The following is a 16124-nucleotide window of genomic DNA, read 5'->3' as shown; positions in this document are numbered from 1 at the left end:
TTAAGACAAAAGATGAATTTCTTTATTTAATGTGGCATGAGCTTGATACAGTACATAAACCATCTTGTCAAACAAGGTGGAGAAGCTGAAGTGCAGCTGTAATAGACAAAATGAGAACGCCGAAAAGCCCAATGTAGCCATAGGTTCCTCTCATTCTCTTCTGTGGGTCTGTAAATGAAAAACAAAATCAGTGGTATTATTAAATAAATGTAACAAACACACAGCACATTGTTTCTGCACTTCTAAAAAGTATAATGGTGCATACACACGGTCAGATTTTTCCTTCAGATCTGAACGATAACGATTTAAAAATTGTTCAGTCATTCATATCTGAAGGAAAATCTGATATATCTGACATGCCTGAACGATGCGCGTTCCCGTTTGTCAGATAACGATATCTGACATCTGATGTGTTTGCAGTCAGACTTGGACGATTCCATTCATTTTAATGCAGTCAAAAATAGTTCAATCGTTTAAATCGTTCAAAACTTTGGTAAAATCGTTCAAATCGTTCATCTGACTAATCTGACCGTGTGTATGCTCCATTAGTCTTACACAAGTCTTTCACAAATTTTATGCTAGACTCAAAAATATCTCAAAATTTCCTGATGTATTGGGACCAGAAGACAATAGGTCAAAATCCTCCCATCCACCACCACAACATGTCACTTCAGTGGTCTTTAGAGAATAGACAGCGACACAAGGCTCTGCTATACCTCCCCTTACTAAAGAGGTAGTTGTGCTGGGAAGCAGTCATAATCTCTCTAGACAGCTCCCACCACTGACACTTCCACCTAAGAGGAGAGAGCCGTGGTAGAGGAGTGACACCACAGAACGGAGCAGTTGAGCACCTATTGTTAATAGATCTATAGTCTATTACCACCAGAAATTTTGGGTCTGCATTTTACTAGGTTTTTTTTATGCAGACCCAATTAAATCCTTTTCTTTAAGTCCATTTTATGGACACTGCATAAACATTGAGGTACAGTGGGTGCAGGAAAAGTATGATCATACAACCTGTGTCCATACTCCTCCCCCTTATAACCTGCCAGGAGCACAATATTTATGTTTAATCAAGTCCCAGAGGAGAGGATAGAGAGGAATGAACATGGAGGAGGAAATAATATCCTCCTAAACCATCAAAAGTAAAAAAAAACTACTGCATAAAGGGCTGGGTCCCAGTGTCCCCCAATGCACTTAAAAAAAACATAACATAAGTTGGAGGACACTGGGTTAATGTTGGGGACGTAATAAAAGCTGCAGCTAAAGGTGGGTATACTCATTGGAAGAAGTGTGCAGCTTCTAGACTCCAAATCAAGCATCCTGGATGTAAACACATGCAACCTATAGAGTCTGGTGAATGTATGAACAGAAGACAGTGGCGTAACTAGGGCAGGGCGAGCGGGGTGCGTGCCCTGGGCGCCGTGGGACCGGCGGCGCGGGTGGGCCGCCGCCCACGGCCCCGCCCACCCTAGTTAGCCACCAGTGTAGCGCCGACCGCAGTGAGTGCGGTCAGCGCTACACATTTACACAGGACCGGCACTAGGCTTCCAGCGCCGGTCCTGTGCTGCACACCTGAGCCCGTTCCCTCCCCCTGAGCGCTTGCCCAATACCACCAGGAGGCGGACTCAGGCTGTGCATAACACACGCATCGCCGCCAGCGCTGGCGGCGATGCGTGTGTTAAGCAGCAGCCAATGAGAGTCAGATAGACTCTCATTGACTGCTGCAGCACCCACTGCAAGAGCCGGGCTTCCGTCCGGCTCCTGCAGTGGGTAATGGGACAGACGTCATGACATCATGACGTCTGTCCCATAATGCTGAGCGCGCTAGCCCGGGAGGACTGGCGGGAGCGGTGTCGCGGACCGGAGCAGCAGCGTGGATTCAGGTAAGTATATTTTTATATATATTTTTTTAAAACTAGCCTGCACTACCGGGGTCACAACAGGGGAGGGGGGTGGCCTCTACTGGGGGTGGGGGCACAACGGGGGGAGGTGGCTACTACTGGGGGCACCATTATTGGGAGGACCTCTACTGGGGGCACCATTATTGGGAGGACCTCTACTGGGGGGACTATTACTGGGGGCACTTAATCGGGAGGGGGAACCTCAAATGGGGACCACTACTTGGGGGGGGGGGGGACTACTGCTGGGGGCATTATTAAAGGGCCTACTACTAGGGGCACTGCGGGGACCACAACTGGGGGCAATAATAGGAAGGACCACTACAGAGGGCACTGGATAGGGGGGCCTGCATCAGGGGGACCACTACTGGGGGCACTGCATGGGTGGGGGGGGGGAACTACTACTGGGGGCATTATAAAAGGGGCCTACTACTAGGGGCACTGCACTGGGGGGACCACTACTGGGGGCAATAACAGGAAGGACCACTGGTTTCGGGGGTCACTACTGGGGGCCTGCATCAGGGGGACCACTACTGGGGGCACTGCATGGGAGGGGGGGTACTACTGCTGGGGGCACTATATAAGGGGCTTACTGCTAGGGGCACTGCACTGGGGGGACCACTACAGGGGGCACTAGATAGGGGGGATCACTACTGGGTGCCTGCATAAGGGGGACCACTACTGGGAAAACTGCATGGGGGGGGGACTACTGCTGGTAGCACTATATAAAGGGCACTGCATAGGGGGGGGGGATACCACTACTGGGCGCACTGCATTGTGGGGACTGCTACTGGGGGCACTGCATAAGGGGGAACACTACATAGGGCACTGCATTTGGGGGGACCACTACTGGGGGCACTGAGTAAGGGGAACTAATTGGGGGCTATATAAGGGGGACCACTACTGGGGATACTGTATAAGGGGCACTACTGGGGTTAAGGTGCATATGGATAGGAATGTTCAGCGTGAAAATAAAGGGGTGTGTCATGTTGACACGCCCCATTTTTAAGTGACCACGCCCATTTCCCCCCGCACATATCGGGGTTATAAGGGGGGGGCTTCCTTTTCAAATTTGCCCTGGGCTACAAATACCCCAGTTACGCCACTGACAGAAGACCGAGTGAAGACCAAGCTGCGCCACCCAGGACATGCCCCCTGATCTGGTAGAATGTGATTGCCAGGAGCAAGCTGCCCAACCACACTATAAGTATGATTAATGGTGGATATAATCCACCTAGCAATGGAGTTTAAAACTTTGAAAAAAAATTTCTGATGGACTAAGATGTCACTCACCCTACAAACATAAACCCTCCAAACCACAAAGCCCTAACCACATCCAAGTTAGGGAGATTGTCCTATTCTTCTGTAGAACTACAGAAGTGCAAAGTCAGAATGAAGGGATGAACATTGATATTACCAATGTTTCCCCATTAGTAACAAAACAGAGATGACATTTAACCATTGGTTGTAAAACATCAATGTTATCAATGTTTTTGTCCTGCTGATTTGTGCGCAGCTTCTGGGATCTTGCCTTCCTCTCCTGGTCTGCACACAACTCGCTTTCAGGAGACCCTTAAAACCAAGCAAATCAATCAGGAACAGGTGAAAGCGTAGATCCTGCTGTAGCACTGGCGAGCAAGGTGTCTGGCTCTGTATGAAGTAAATAGTCTATTACAGTGCTCAGCAGGGTTTCCTACACTCCTTTTTGCAGAGAGCCTCTAAAGGACACCTGTGGTTTCTGGATGAGTCTCAAGTCACCAATCAGCAACCTGCCAACTTGAACTACGGTCACCAGCTGATGACTAGAGCGCCACTCCAGACCCCAGGACTACTGGAGTTAATGTATGAGTGATCCAATGAGCTTCTTGCTACCTAAAGCATGAAGATAATAATGGAAGAAAACCATTGATGGCAAAAACATTGAACATCAGGACCAAAACATCAGTGATTCTGATATTTTATAGTTCGATTCCCATTCTAACAAGAATGACAATATTCTGCTCAATGTGAACCTGAAGTCCACTTCTGAAAGACAGCTTGATCTTCATGGAAAATGAGTAACAGCTACAAGATCCAGCTCTGAAACTTTTCTAAGTTATGAAATAACTAATAGAGAATCTGTCTTCCAGGTGAGGAACTTCATCTCTCCCAGATTAAGCAGCTGAAAAAGAAGAGGCGGTAAGTAATTCAAAACTAGATTAAGATCCCATTGTGTCACAGAAGGCAAAAATGGAGACTGCACAGGTAAAAAAAAAAAAAGATATCCCCTGAAAACTTCTTGTAACTGGGCCAGATGATTTCTATGAAAGAAAACAAAGAGCCGTAAACTGAACTTTCAGGGAAATTAGTATTTACCCAATGTCCAGACGCTCCTGTAAGAACAGTAGAAACCTGGACAACCTAAAGGACAAGTTAGTAAACCCTGTCTTTCAAGAGTCAAGAGAAGTATGTCTTCCATACTCTATAGTCATTTCTGTCTGAAACGGATTTCCTGGTTTTCCGCAGAATCTGAAACCCTTTATCAGGCAAACCCTTTGCTCTATAGTTTATAGCTTCCACAGCCACATCAGTCGCTGTAAGCCTAGTTGAAGGAAAGGGCTTTAGAGTAACAGATTTGGCCTTTGCAAAAGTTACCAAGATAGATCCTCTGCCATGTTGAGAATGTTTGAGTACCACACTCTCGAGGCCAGTCTGGAGTAGTCAGAATGACCGGAATGCCTTCCCATTTTTCAAACAAAAAAATTACGTACTTGTAGGGACAGACTTTCACTTCAAAATTACTTCAACCTGGAACTCCCTGCCTTGAACGAAACTACACATACTGTACTGCCTCAATGGTAAAAACCATCTTCTCTAAAACCCTCATGTAAAAATGTTAAGACTTCACCAACCAATGCAATGAAAGCATCTTGTACTCTGGCAAAAAAAAAACCACACTATTGCTTGGTGTCAAACAGGAAAACCATTGATAAGAATATTATAAACTCAAGAGCCAGTCCTCTGGTGTGCGGTGCTGCAACCACTGCACAGGAGGCTGGTCACTGCCTCCTCAGAGCATTGAGTGTCGGGAGAGGGAACTGCTATGGTTCCTTCTGTCACCGCTCTTATCACCAGCAGCGGTCTGGAGCAATGATCAAATAAAAAAATATATAAAATGTAAAGGTTGCTAAGCAACTTGAAGAAGCCCCCACACGGTCATGGATTTTAACTATACTGACGTTCTCCTGGCAGGCATGGGGTATAAGTAGAAGGAGAATTGTCAAGTATTGTAGCTTTAAAGTTCCTGCTTTCCCTCTACCCTTTATCACGTATAATCCCCAAATTGGAGGACTAAAAAAAATATAAATTTTTTTAGTGTACATTGCATGGGCACCAGAGATTTGATGGCTTGAAGTGCTTAACCACAACAGTCACCACAAATTTGGGGTCTTAAATGTATAATGGTCACTAGTATGCTCTGAATGGTTATGAACTAGAATACACTCTCTCTCTCTCTCATAGCCTTTGTCAGCTATGAGAGATTTTTTTTAGCAATATGGATTATATCAATTTAAGAACAGATGAAGCTTACATGAAAGTATATGTGAATTGTATTGCTCTACAGAAAAATGTAGGACAAAATGATTTCAGTTACTGAATGTACAATGCCATTATTAATGATTTATTTGATGGGGCCATATTATTTAATTATTTATTGATTTTATAAATGGGGTATCATTTATATATGTATTTCATGAACATGTATCGGCTATTTTTTTAATATACAAAAAGCACTATAAATTTAATATATGGTCATTATTTTTTACTTCAGTAATCAGGTATTATTAGAGAAATGGGACCTGTATTTAGTTATTATTTTGGATACATTTTAGCACTACTTACTAACTTCATGGTGTCCACCGGTCAGGATGGGGCCAAGTGGCACAGGATGTAATTTATTAAAATTGTCATGCCGTTGAGAGGTAAAATAGCTCAATCCCTGTGATTTGGACTATCTTGCCTCTCAAAACAGCAGCTTTGCATTGGTATGATGAAAAACCTCGGGACTGTGATGTGTGTGGCACTTTGTAAAATGGCAATTTATTAGATGTTTTGAAAAGTGTAATAAAAATCTACTGTTTGCTTAAACCACACTTTAGTAAATGTCCCCCATGGAGTGGCATAGTTAAAACATTAATAATCTGTGAATTATTTAAATGTTGCAGTTCACGAACAATATTGCTGAGATTTGAGTTGCACACCTCTGTTATTCAGTGTAATTAACAGAAAATGTTGCCTGCTGGGTGAAAATAAGAAGTAGCCTGGTGGGGGCAGTGTAATACCTCGCTATAATGAAAAATGTTAATCTCATATTTAAAGATTCTTGCCGATATTGCCCACTTGCTGACTGAACAAATAAATAATTTTTAAAGACCCTGAAGGTTACTGCCCACTTGCTCGCTGGACAGATATAATTGTGTCCATCAATGCACACTGAGACACAGTGCATGTCTGCACTCTCCATCTACCCTCTCTGCAATGTCCCTGCCATCCAAACTGCGCCCTGTATCTTAAAGATGTGGATCTACGATAGACAGGAGGGATATTTCATAGGACTCAGTATGTAATTCAAATCCTGTCACGAGAAGCCCAACAGCAGGAGATCCTGACGCCGGCTGGTACGTACCCTAACCCTCCCCTCTCCCCCCCCCCCTAACTCTATCCCTCCCTTAGGGGTGCCTAACCCTAACTCCCAGGGTGGTGCCTAATCCTAACCCCCCCCCTTCCCGCACCCTAAACCTAACCCTCCCGGGGAGGTGCCTAACCCTCCCCTCTAGGGGTGCCTAACCTTAACCTTCCCCCCAAAACCTAACCCTGCTACACTCCCTACGCATGCACAATAGCTAACAATCGCACAAATGCTTCCGTAATAGCTATTGCGTACGCTACATGGAATGGATTTCACCTTTTTGTGGTGCATATAAAATATTCATCTGTAAAAATGAATACACATTGGCCCTGATTCAGAGCCGGAAGCTCTGAAAGAGCGCTCGCTCTGAATCAGGGCTTCTTTTTTTTTTTGTGCGGCCTCCTGGACGCTCGTATAGCTGTGGGTGACCACCCACAGCTATAGCGAGTGGCCAGGATGATGGTCGCGATGGTCAAGACCATCGCGACCATCGGGCTTGTGACGAGACCCTTGTGGTAGGGTCTCGTGGCCGCAAGCCCCAGAGAGATTTCGGCTGTAACAGCCGGAATCTCTCCACTGACATCACTCGTGATGTCAGTGGGGCCGCCCACAAACGGCAGGCGTTCACATGGGAACGCCTCCGTCTGGGCAGCCACCCTCGGCCCGCCCACCAAAGGGGGCGAGCTGTGACTCACCATCGACAGCTCGCCCCCTTTGTTGCGAGACCCGGAGCGACGGATTGCCCGTCGCTAGCCGAGTCTCGCGCATGCGCACGACGGAGCCGGCTCCGTCATGCACATGCGCTCTGGGCCACCATCGACCCGGTTGCGAGCGCTCAGCACTTGCGACCGGGTCTGAATCGGGCCCATTGTTGCTTATTTCTTTTCTGTCTTCTGTTTCCAAACTATGGAGAATAAAGTCATTTGATTAAGGGAAAAAAAAAAGAATTGGTTCTGACATTATTATAAGAAGAAATGTATTGATGTGGTGACCCTCTGCTTTCAGGACTACCGTATACATGTTTGTCTTGAGTGATTTATATTGAGATTGAGCGCACTTCATCTTTTTGTGTATGTTATTTTTACACTGACATTTAGGGGTATATTTACTAAAGTGAGAGTTTTTAGATGGGGAGATGTTGCCCATAGCAACCAACTTAACATTTAACTAGCACCTTCTAGAAGATAATAGCTAGAATCTGATTGTTTGCTATGGGCAACATCTCCACTTCTAAAAACTCACTTTAGTAAAGATACCCCTTAGTTTTAAGTTATGATACTGTATACCCTTCCCAACTATAAATCTCTCTGCACGTTCTAATTTGCCCCACCAGTAGGACAACATTGAGTTTACATTTGCTAACTCCTAACTTTGAATAAGCCATTGAGGGAATCCTGTAGAACCCTTCTACAGTACAACATCAATAGTCTCCTGCATTACATGCAAAACATGCCCACATGAGAACGCCCGTTACAGCCCAGCCATGCTTCTTCAATCGCAAGTGTAGATACAATTGAAAGGAGTATGCTCATTTCCAAAACACGTAAGATATGCTCTGACAACAGGTGTACGTTTAATTCTGCATCAGACATCAAATGTGCAAAACAGTTAGAAACGTATCCAAACAGACTCATAGGTGCAACTGTAGATTAGGTTCTTCTACCATATGTGGGATGTTCATACTTCATTATTGCCATGTTGTATTTGTAATTAAGATAATGCTTTGTTTTATATTGACATAACAATATTTTATGTTGATCATTGGTAAGAATTCCTGCACTAATAATCTCTTTTGATTATTTAATGTGAGAAAAATGTAAAAAGGAGTAGATAATTGTTATTGCCACTTTATCGACTGCTGGTAGTACAGAGACATTAATAATACCGCTTTTATACCGATATTCCGGGTCTGACCCGGAGGTTGGTACAGGGTTCCAATCCGGATCAGACCCGGAATTTCCCCGGCGCCGACCCAGGATATTCCCGAGTCGGCGCCGTTCACACCCCGGAGCCAGGTCTGCAGTGACCCGGCTTTTCCAGTGTTGAAGTGGACGCTTGGAGATGACGTCACTGAAGCCGGCCAATCGACAGGCATGCGGCGCGATCCAGGTCACCCTGACCCGGATCGCCCCATTTACACAGCAGGGTTTCACGGGTTATTCCCGTGTTAAACCCTGCAAGTTACCTGGATTGGATTGCCGGGTCACTGGACTCGGCAATCCAACCCTTTCACCTTTTACACCAAGGTGCTACCCGGGTTAACCCTGAAATAGCCCTTGTTTCAGCTCTGGTGTAAAAGGGGTATAAGTATGCAGGGGTATAATTATGCAGTTTTTAGCACATGAAGAATGATTTAAAGTAACATTGCTAAAAGGTGCAGAGCTGCACTAAATTATAGCAACCAATCAGACGTTTACTTTTATTATTTAACTGGCACCCTCATGGTGTGCTATTCTACAGTAAGTGCACCAGCTGTAGGTACACTATTTACTTAATTATAATCAGATTGTTGTTTTATCAAGGTGATTTCTGACAGCTGGGTGTTGTGTGATGTCAGTGATCAAGGATATAATTGTCTGAAATGTTTTATATGACTTCACCAGAAACATGATTAATTATATTATTTGTAATACAATTTTAATAATTATGTACTAAAAAACAAACAAACTTGGAGTAGTACTGGCTACTGTTGCACATAATCTTAAATTACCATTTTTCTGTGTATTTTATTTTATCATTAGATGGAATCATAACTGTGCTTTTAACAATGTGTTTCATGTAATTGTTGCTATTATTACATGTTGATGAAATGCACAAGCACTCACATCTTTTGCTTTTAAATTGATCACCAAACTATTTAAAAATACATAATTATTTATTATGATAGATATTTATTCAGGTGAAGGCCCCTACTTTGGATAATCTGCAAACATATACATACCTCCTGTGTAGTATCCATGGGCATAAGAAAAACGACTGGTCACCCAGATTGCTCCGAGAACAGAGGCAGAAATCTAAATAAAGAACAATTATTATTAAATCTTGTACAATTGATGTCCACGTGTGTTATTTTATATTGGCATACAGCAGTGGTCTCCGACCCGTAGCTCGCAAGGTACTGGTAGCTTGCAGTCTTAAGCAGCGTATCCACTACGCGATATTAATGGACAACTGAACAATGACATTCAGTCATCCATTAATCGTGCACAGATCAGGCAGCAAAATGTCGTCAACGACCAGCGATGCGCGTTCACGCTGGTCGTTACCGACATTGCTCATCACCCGAATATGCTGGTCAACCTGATGCTATCGTCAGGTTGGCCATGTTCGGGGATGAGGGTGGGTGCCCGCACTGAATGATATAGCGTTCAGTGTGGGCATTGTGCAGTTATCGTTCACCTAGCTGCAGTACTGCAGAGTAAACTAGGAGGAAGTGACCACTGACGTGTGCTCCCCTGTGGCGTTGATGCCATGGGTGGAGCCACAGGGAAGCATGTTAGGTGATTGCCGCAGCCTCTACAGCAATCACCTGACGTACTTCCCTGCGGTTCCATCCATGGCATCAATGCCACAGGAGAGCGAGTGACCCTCGCCCAGTCCTGCAGGCAAATCACAAAGCAGCCCTGCCTATATCTTTTGCTCCTCTACTGCATGTACTTCCTTGGAGCCGATAATTAACAGTTAAATGTGCCTGTGCCTACATTTTATGTACAAACTACAACAATATCACTGCAATAATTAAATGCATTATTGTTTTCTATTGTCGAAGTTCTGATTAATTCAGGCTCATAACCATGTTAGGGTTGTGCAGTGAGTTCAGATAGCCACATTACAATTCCTTATCTGGAGTTTACCGCGGGAAACACAGACATACAGTATGTATGTTTGAAGTATATCTGAACTTTATTGTAATCAAGGCGTGGTATTTAGTCAAGGCGTGTTATTTATTTATAGGTCATTTTAACATGGGTCTATAGAACACTAAAGTCTGCCTACTATGCACTCATTTCTGGCCAATATCCTAATCAATCATCTCATAGTGTATTTCTTAATTATAAAATATTAAACAAACTGAGTTGATACATTCCAATAAACACAGGAGATAATATGTGAGAAGTTATACTCCCAGAAACTCTAGATAACAATGCAGCTGTGTGCTTGTCCTTGACTTCCCAGAGAAATTCAACATTTGAAATAAACTGCTGTGCTTATCCTTACAAGAATATCACAATATGGGCCCTCATTCAGAGCCACTCGCAAACAGCAGTACGCTCGTTGCGTTCCGATGTTGACTAACCACGCATGCGTCGGTGTTACACTGCGCATGTGCGTACGGCAGATTGCGAGCTTTTTATCTGTCGTTCCTAAAATAGCGTACAGGAAGTGACATGTCAAATGTGATTGACAGAACAGGGCGTTTTTGGGTGTTGACGGGGGTGGAGATGGAAAAACGCAGGCGTGGCGAGGCGTTTTTGGGGCGTACATACATTAGCATATGCGAACGTCAAATGTGTTCGGACCGTCACATACGTCACTGGAACATCCTCTTTCCCTTCAAAATGCTCGCACAGTTTAGGGTCTGGATTACTCGACCACATTGGCGATGGCCTTCTCCTCCGTCCCGGGACTCCACGATGTTGCAGCGATTAATCGCGGGCGGTCACAAAAGCAATTAGTGTTGTATTGAAAACCGGCTTGGTATGTGTTTGGAAAGCAGTTTATTGGGATAGCACAAAACCGTACGCAGGTGGAAATCATACCTGCTAATGTCAGGATTACACAATCAATTGGCGTACATTTTTTGGGGTTTTTTTTGGCCTCAATTTGTTGTTTATGGCCTATTGTGACAATAATGTCATGTTTTAATTAGCTCCCCTTTTTTTTTTTTAATGTGCAATTTGCATCGTTATGTGTTTTTTTAAACGTTCCTTCAAGAGGCCTTTTTTTTATACAAATGAAATGGTTTTTGGTGTCCTTTTTTGCCTTTAGGGCCAGGATTAAATGTAACCCATTTGTCCAATAATGTCACAATACAATGTCAGATTTTTTTCATAAATTTATTGTTTAAACACAAACCAATTGGCATAATATTTTTTTTTAGTTTTTCTGCCCAAGATACTTTTTTTCAAAATAAAAAAATCAATAACTGATAACATAAACGTACAAAAATAACTTAAAAACATTTCACAAGAAAGGAGAGGGAAGTTTTGACCAGAAAGGAATATGAGCCAAGCACAGAAGGAGTGTGGGAAAAGTCGCCATTGCTGTCACCGTTTTTTCGCCCGTTTGGATGGGGGAGGGTGGGCGCCAGACCGGGTCCGGGATGCCATCGGGCTGGCCTGTCCAGAGGCAGATGTTGTGGCCTCTGGACTAGGCACAGGGCTAGGCACATTTGGAGGATTGGCTTATGTTGTGCCAGAGGTGGAGGATCCTGATGTTCCGGCAGGAAGGGAGGTCGGCTCCACCATGTGCTGGCGAACGAGCTGCTCCAGGGCATCGGCGATGCGGATGTTGGCCCTGGTATTTTCCGCCAGGGCCTGACCAATGGTCACGTTGGCCGCAGCATTTTGCTCCAGGGCCTCAGCCACCCGTAGCAGACTGGCGTCCATCCTCTGCAGAATCTCCGTATGGAAATCCGATTTGAAATTGACTTCTGTGAGGAGGCCCACTGCCTGCGAGGGGGCACGCCCTGGACTGGCTTCTGCAGGGTCCTCAGCCGGATGTACTGGTTCCTCCCCTGCAGAGCCAGCAGAAATTCTGCGGCCAAGGCTTCCCTCTGGAGCAGACTCATCCGCCTGTGTCTCTGTTGGAAAAATGAGAAAAGACTCACATTAGAATCTACATATTGGCACAATAGCATTTCAGAGTTGGTGACATCACAATACTTACCTGGGCCAACATGAGGAGCCGCAAAGTCTGGCATGTCCGTATCCATGTTGGACACGCCAAACACCTCCACAGGCTGCACACACCCCTGTGCCAGCTCTTCTAAATCCGTCAACTCCAATGACACAGGGGTGGGACCCCCACCTGTCCCCCTTGCATGCCTAGCCCTGTCCGCGAGTTTTTGCTTTAGGCGATATTTGAAGTCGCCCCATCTGTGGGGAAAAATGGAAGCCATTATCCTTTGGTTTAAAATGGGGTTTGTTTTTAGGGGGGGCAAGGGTTTACTTACCGCCGTTTGACATCCCGGGCTAGACGGACATAATCACCCACCGTATTGACAGCAACGGCTACCTCTTCCCACATTCTCCACTTCTGGCTTAGACTCATATTCCTGTCTGCCTGTGGCAGGATGTCCACACACTTCTGGATCAAAACCTCCATCTCCTTTCTTGTGAAATGTGGCTGCCTTTTTTTTTTGGCCGCTTTGGCCGGAATACTGGGCCCAGCAGCCTCTTCCATGTCATCCTCCTCACCTATTTGTGTAAATTTACAGAATTCACAAAATCACAACTTGCCTCATCTTATGTTTCAAATTAATCGTTGATAGAAAATGCATGAAAGACTTACCGCCTGACTCTTGGGCATTTTTTCCCTGGTCTGTCGCCATGTCTGCGGTCCAAACAAGAAATACACCAGAATTTGAATGTGTTTTCGTGACGTATTTATACATGCGTCCTTATTTTGCGGCCGCATCATTGATTGTGCGGCCCTATGATCCCTCCTTAATTTGTGCGGGAAACGAAACACTATTTATGGCTTGGTGTGTCTCAAGTCGAGGTGGCGTTTTTGGATTGTTGGAGGTCATCTTGGCTGGAGTTTATTGATTGTGTAGAAAGGAGTTGGAGGTTGGAGAATCGTTTGTTGGTTAGATTTGCGTTTTTTTTTCCGTTATCTTTGTTGGTTTATATTTTTGGGACCTCGCTTGTTGATTTGGTAAGTTTTGTGAAGTCTAACTTTTGTTCAATTGTTGTTTCATTGTGTTTCGTATATTTTGTAATTTTTGGATACCTAATTTATTCTATTTTAGATTTTGTTTATTTTCGACCCCAAAGACCTTTTGATTTTGCATCTTAGATATTTGCTTTTGGTAAGTCCATTTTTTTATCTTGTATTAGCGAACTAATTAGCGCATTTTTAGTAGTTACTCTTGTGACTTGTATTAGCGAACTAATTAGCACATTTTTAGTAGTTACTCTTGTGACTTGTATTAGCGAACTAATTAGCACATTTTTAGTAGTTACTCTTGTGACTTGTATTAGCGAACTAATTAGCACATTTTTAGTAGTTACTCTTGTGACTTGTATTAGCGAACTAATTAGCGCATTTTTAGTAGTTACTCTTGTGACTTGTATTAGCGAACTAATTAGCACATTTTTAGTAGTTACTCTTGTGACTTGTATTAGCGAACTAATTAGCACATTTTTAGTAGTTACCCTTGTGACTTGTATTAGCGAACTAATTAGCACATTTTTAGTAGTTACTTTTGTGACTTGTATTAGCGAACTAATTAGCACATTTTTAGTAGTTACTCTTGTGACTTGTATTAGCGAACTAATTAGCACATTTTTAGTAGTTACTCTTGTGACTTGTATTAGCGAACTAATTAGCGCATTTTAAACAGCTTAATAATCATTCTAACTTTTTGATGGTTTAGCTTTCGCTTTTTGAGCCAACATTTCGACCCGTTTTGATGTACTGTGTTAAATGTCGCTTTGCGGTTTTGCTAAATGGGTGTTTGGCATATTTGAACTTTGGTCTAGCACAAAATGTATCCACAAAAATGCACAGAGTGAAATGTGTCAAGTAATTTTGTTGTTTATTTTCAGTTTGGACGTATCATGACAATACCCCGGCATGTAAGCAGCAATGGATGGTATCATCAAGCTAAGTTGTTTTAATATAGTTTTGGGGTGGGTCAAAAGCCTTACTTTTAAATTTTGGAATTTCAGGTTGATCTGGGGAGGATTGTTCTGGCCATGCTCCCGGAAGCCGACCAACCTCAATCTCATCCCAGGCGTAGGCATCGTAGCCATGCAAGGCCCCAGATATTTCGAACACGTGTCACCCTTTTTGGAATGCCCGATGATGAGGTTTTAAGACGCTACCGTCTACCTCCCAAAATCATCATAGACACTCTCTCATTAATAGAAAGTGATCTTGAGCGGCAAATTGACAGTCCAACAGCAATACCACCACTGACGCAATTTATGGCGGTGTTACATTTCTGTGCCTCAGGATCGTTTCAAACAACGGTGGGAATAGTGGCGGGCATCTCCCAATCCTCCTTTTCCCGGATCCTGAGGGCAGTGATGGAGGCACTTTTCAAGCACCTCCATCATTTTATTCAAATGCCTTTGGATATGGGTGCCCTTAGTGTGGCCAAGGCCAATTTTTACCAAATAGCTGGCTTCCCACACATCATAGGGGTTGTGGATGGTACTCACATACCACTTCAGCCTCCAGCACGGCTGGAGGCAATATTTCGAAACAGGAAACACTATCACTCCCTGAATGTAATGGTGGTATGTGATGCCTCCCTCCAGATCCTGTCCCTGAATGCTAAGTTACCAGGAAGTGCACATGACTCCTTCGTCATCCGGCAATCAGGGATATGGCAGAAATTAACCAACCTACAAGCTGGTGATGCGTGGCTTCTGGGTAAGTGGAGACCTTTAGTACATAACAATGTTAAGCTTGATGCACAGTGTTCCTGATGTAGTCTCTTATTTTTCACAGGAGACAGTGGATACCCTTGCATGTCCTGGCTGCTCACTCCTTATTTGGCTCCCACACCAGGCCCACAAAGTGAGTATAATTCCGCACTTACAGCCACCAGGCAAGTGGTGGAGCGCTGTATCGGCCTTTTAAAAGGCCGATTCAGATGCCTCCACCGCTCTGGTGGCGAGCTCATGTATTTGCCGGATATGGTGTCGAAAATTGTGGTCCTGTGTGGGATATTTCACAACATCGCCATAAGGAGTGGTGTCCCAATGCAGCCAGAGGATGCCTTACCTGAGGATGGCCCCCCCGAGGTTGGTCGGAGGTCAGTATGTGGGGGGGCCATACGCGATGATGTGGTGGCCAGATTTTTTAGGTAAGTTTGACCCAAACTACAGTGTTTATACCTAATGTGTTTGTGTTTGTTTGCGAACATCTAATTTTTTTTTATTTTTTCACCATCTTCTGTTTGTTCACATAATCTTTGCCACTCCAACGCTCACTACTTCCTGCTACCCTTACCAAACCTGGATCTGGTGATTTTGTCCATATATTCTGGAACCCATATAGCAACGCCATGTTTGTGGAATCATGTTGGCATGGTCCTTCGTCAACCAGTTCTTGATTGTTTTTTGTAATTAAATATTTTATTTGTATGTGTTGTATTTGAGATTATCACTGTTTTTTTGTTTTGGGACTGACCACTTTCATTTCTCATTTATGTTGTGAATAAATGTTTGGAGAGTGAAATGGTCTTCCTTTTTTTGGACGTTAACAGCAAGTGGAACCAGGTTAACACACCTTACAATTGACTAAGGGGTAATCCAGTACTGACACCAGTTGATGTAAACTGAAATATGTTTGCAGGTTCCCAACCCACACCAAAAGGA

The 16124-nt window shown here is 44.1% G+C and overlaps 1 protein-coding gene across 1 annotated transcript in view; it reads right to left on the bottom strand.

Annotated features, from left to right (window-relative positions):
- The window catches only part of LOC148542979 (glutathione S-transferase 3, mitochondrial-like), a 33385-nt gene continuing 17261 nt past the window's right edge, over nucleotides 1–16124 (bottom strand). Inside the window, exons 3-4 of the mRNA XM_088462543.1 lie at nucleotides 9512–9584; nucleotides 1–168 (exon numbers count right to left, since the gene is read on the bottom strand). Coding sequence (XP_088318669.1) covers nucleotides 68–168; nucleotides 9512–9584 — 174 coding nt within the window. The 3' untranslated portion in view covers nucleotides 1–67. The remainder of the gene's footprint in view (nucleotides 169–9511; nucleotides 9585–16124) is intronic.

This window comes from Taudactylus pleione, unplaced genomic scaffold (genome assembly GCF_031769625.1).
Source record: "Taudactylus pleione unplaced genomic scaffold, aTauple2 ptg000007l, whole genome shotgun sequence".
NCBI lineage: Eukaryota > Metazoa > Chordata > Amphibia > Anura > Myobatrachidae > Taudactylus > Taudactylus pleione.
Note: the sequence above shows the minus strand (reverse complement) of the source record. Positions and strands in the feature narration are given on the sequence as shown.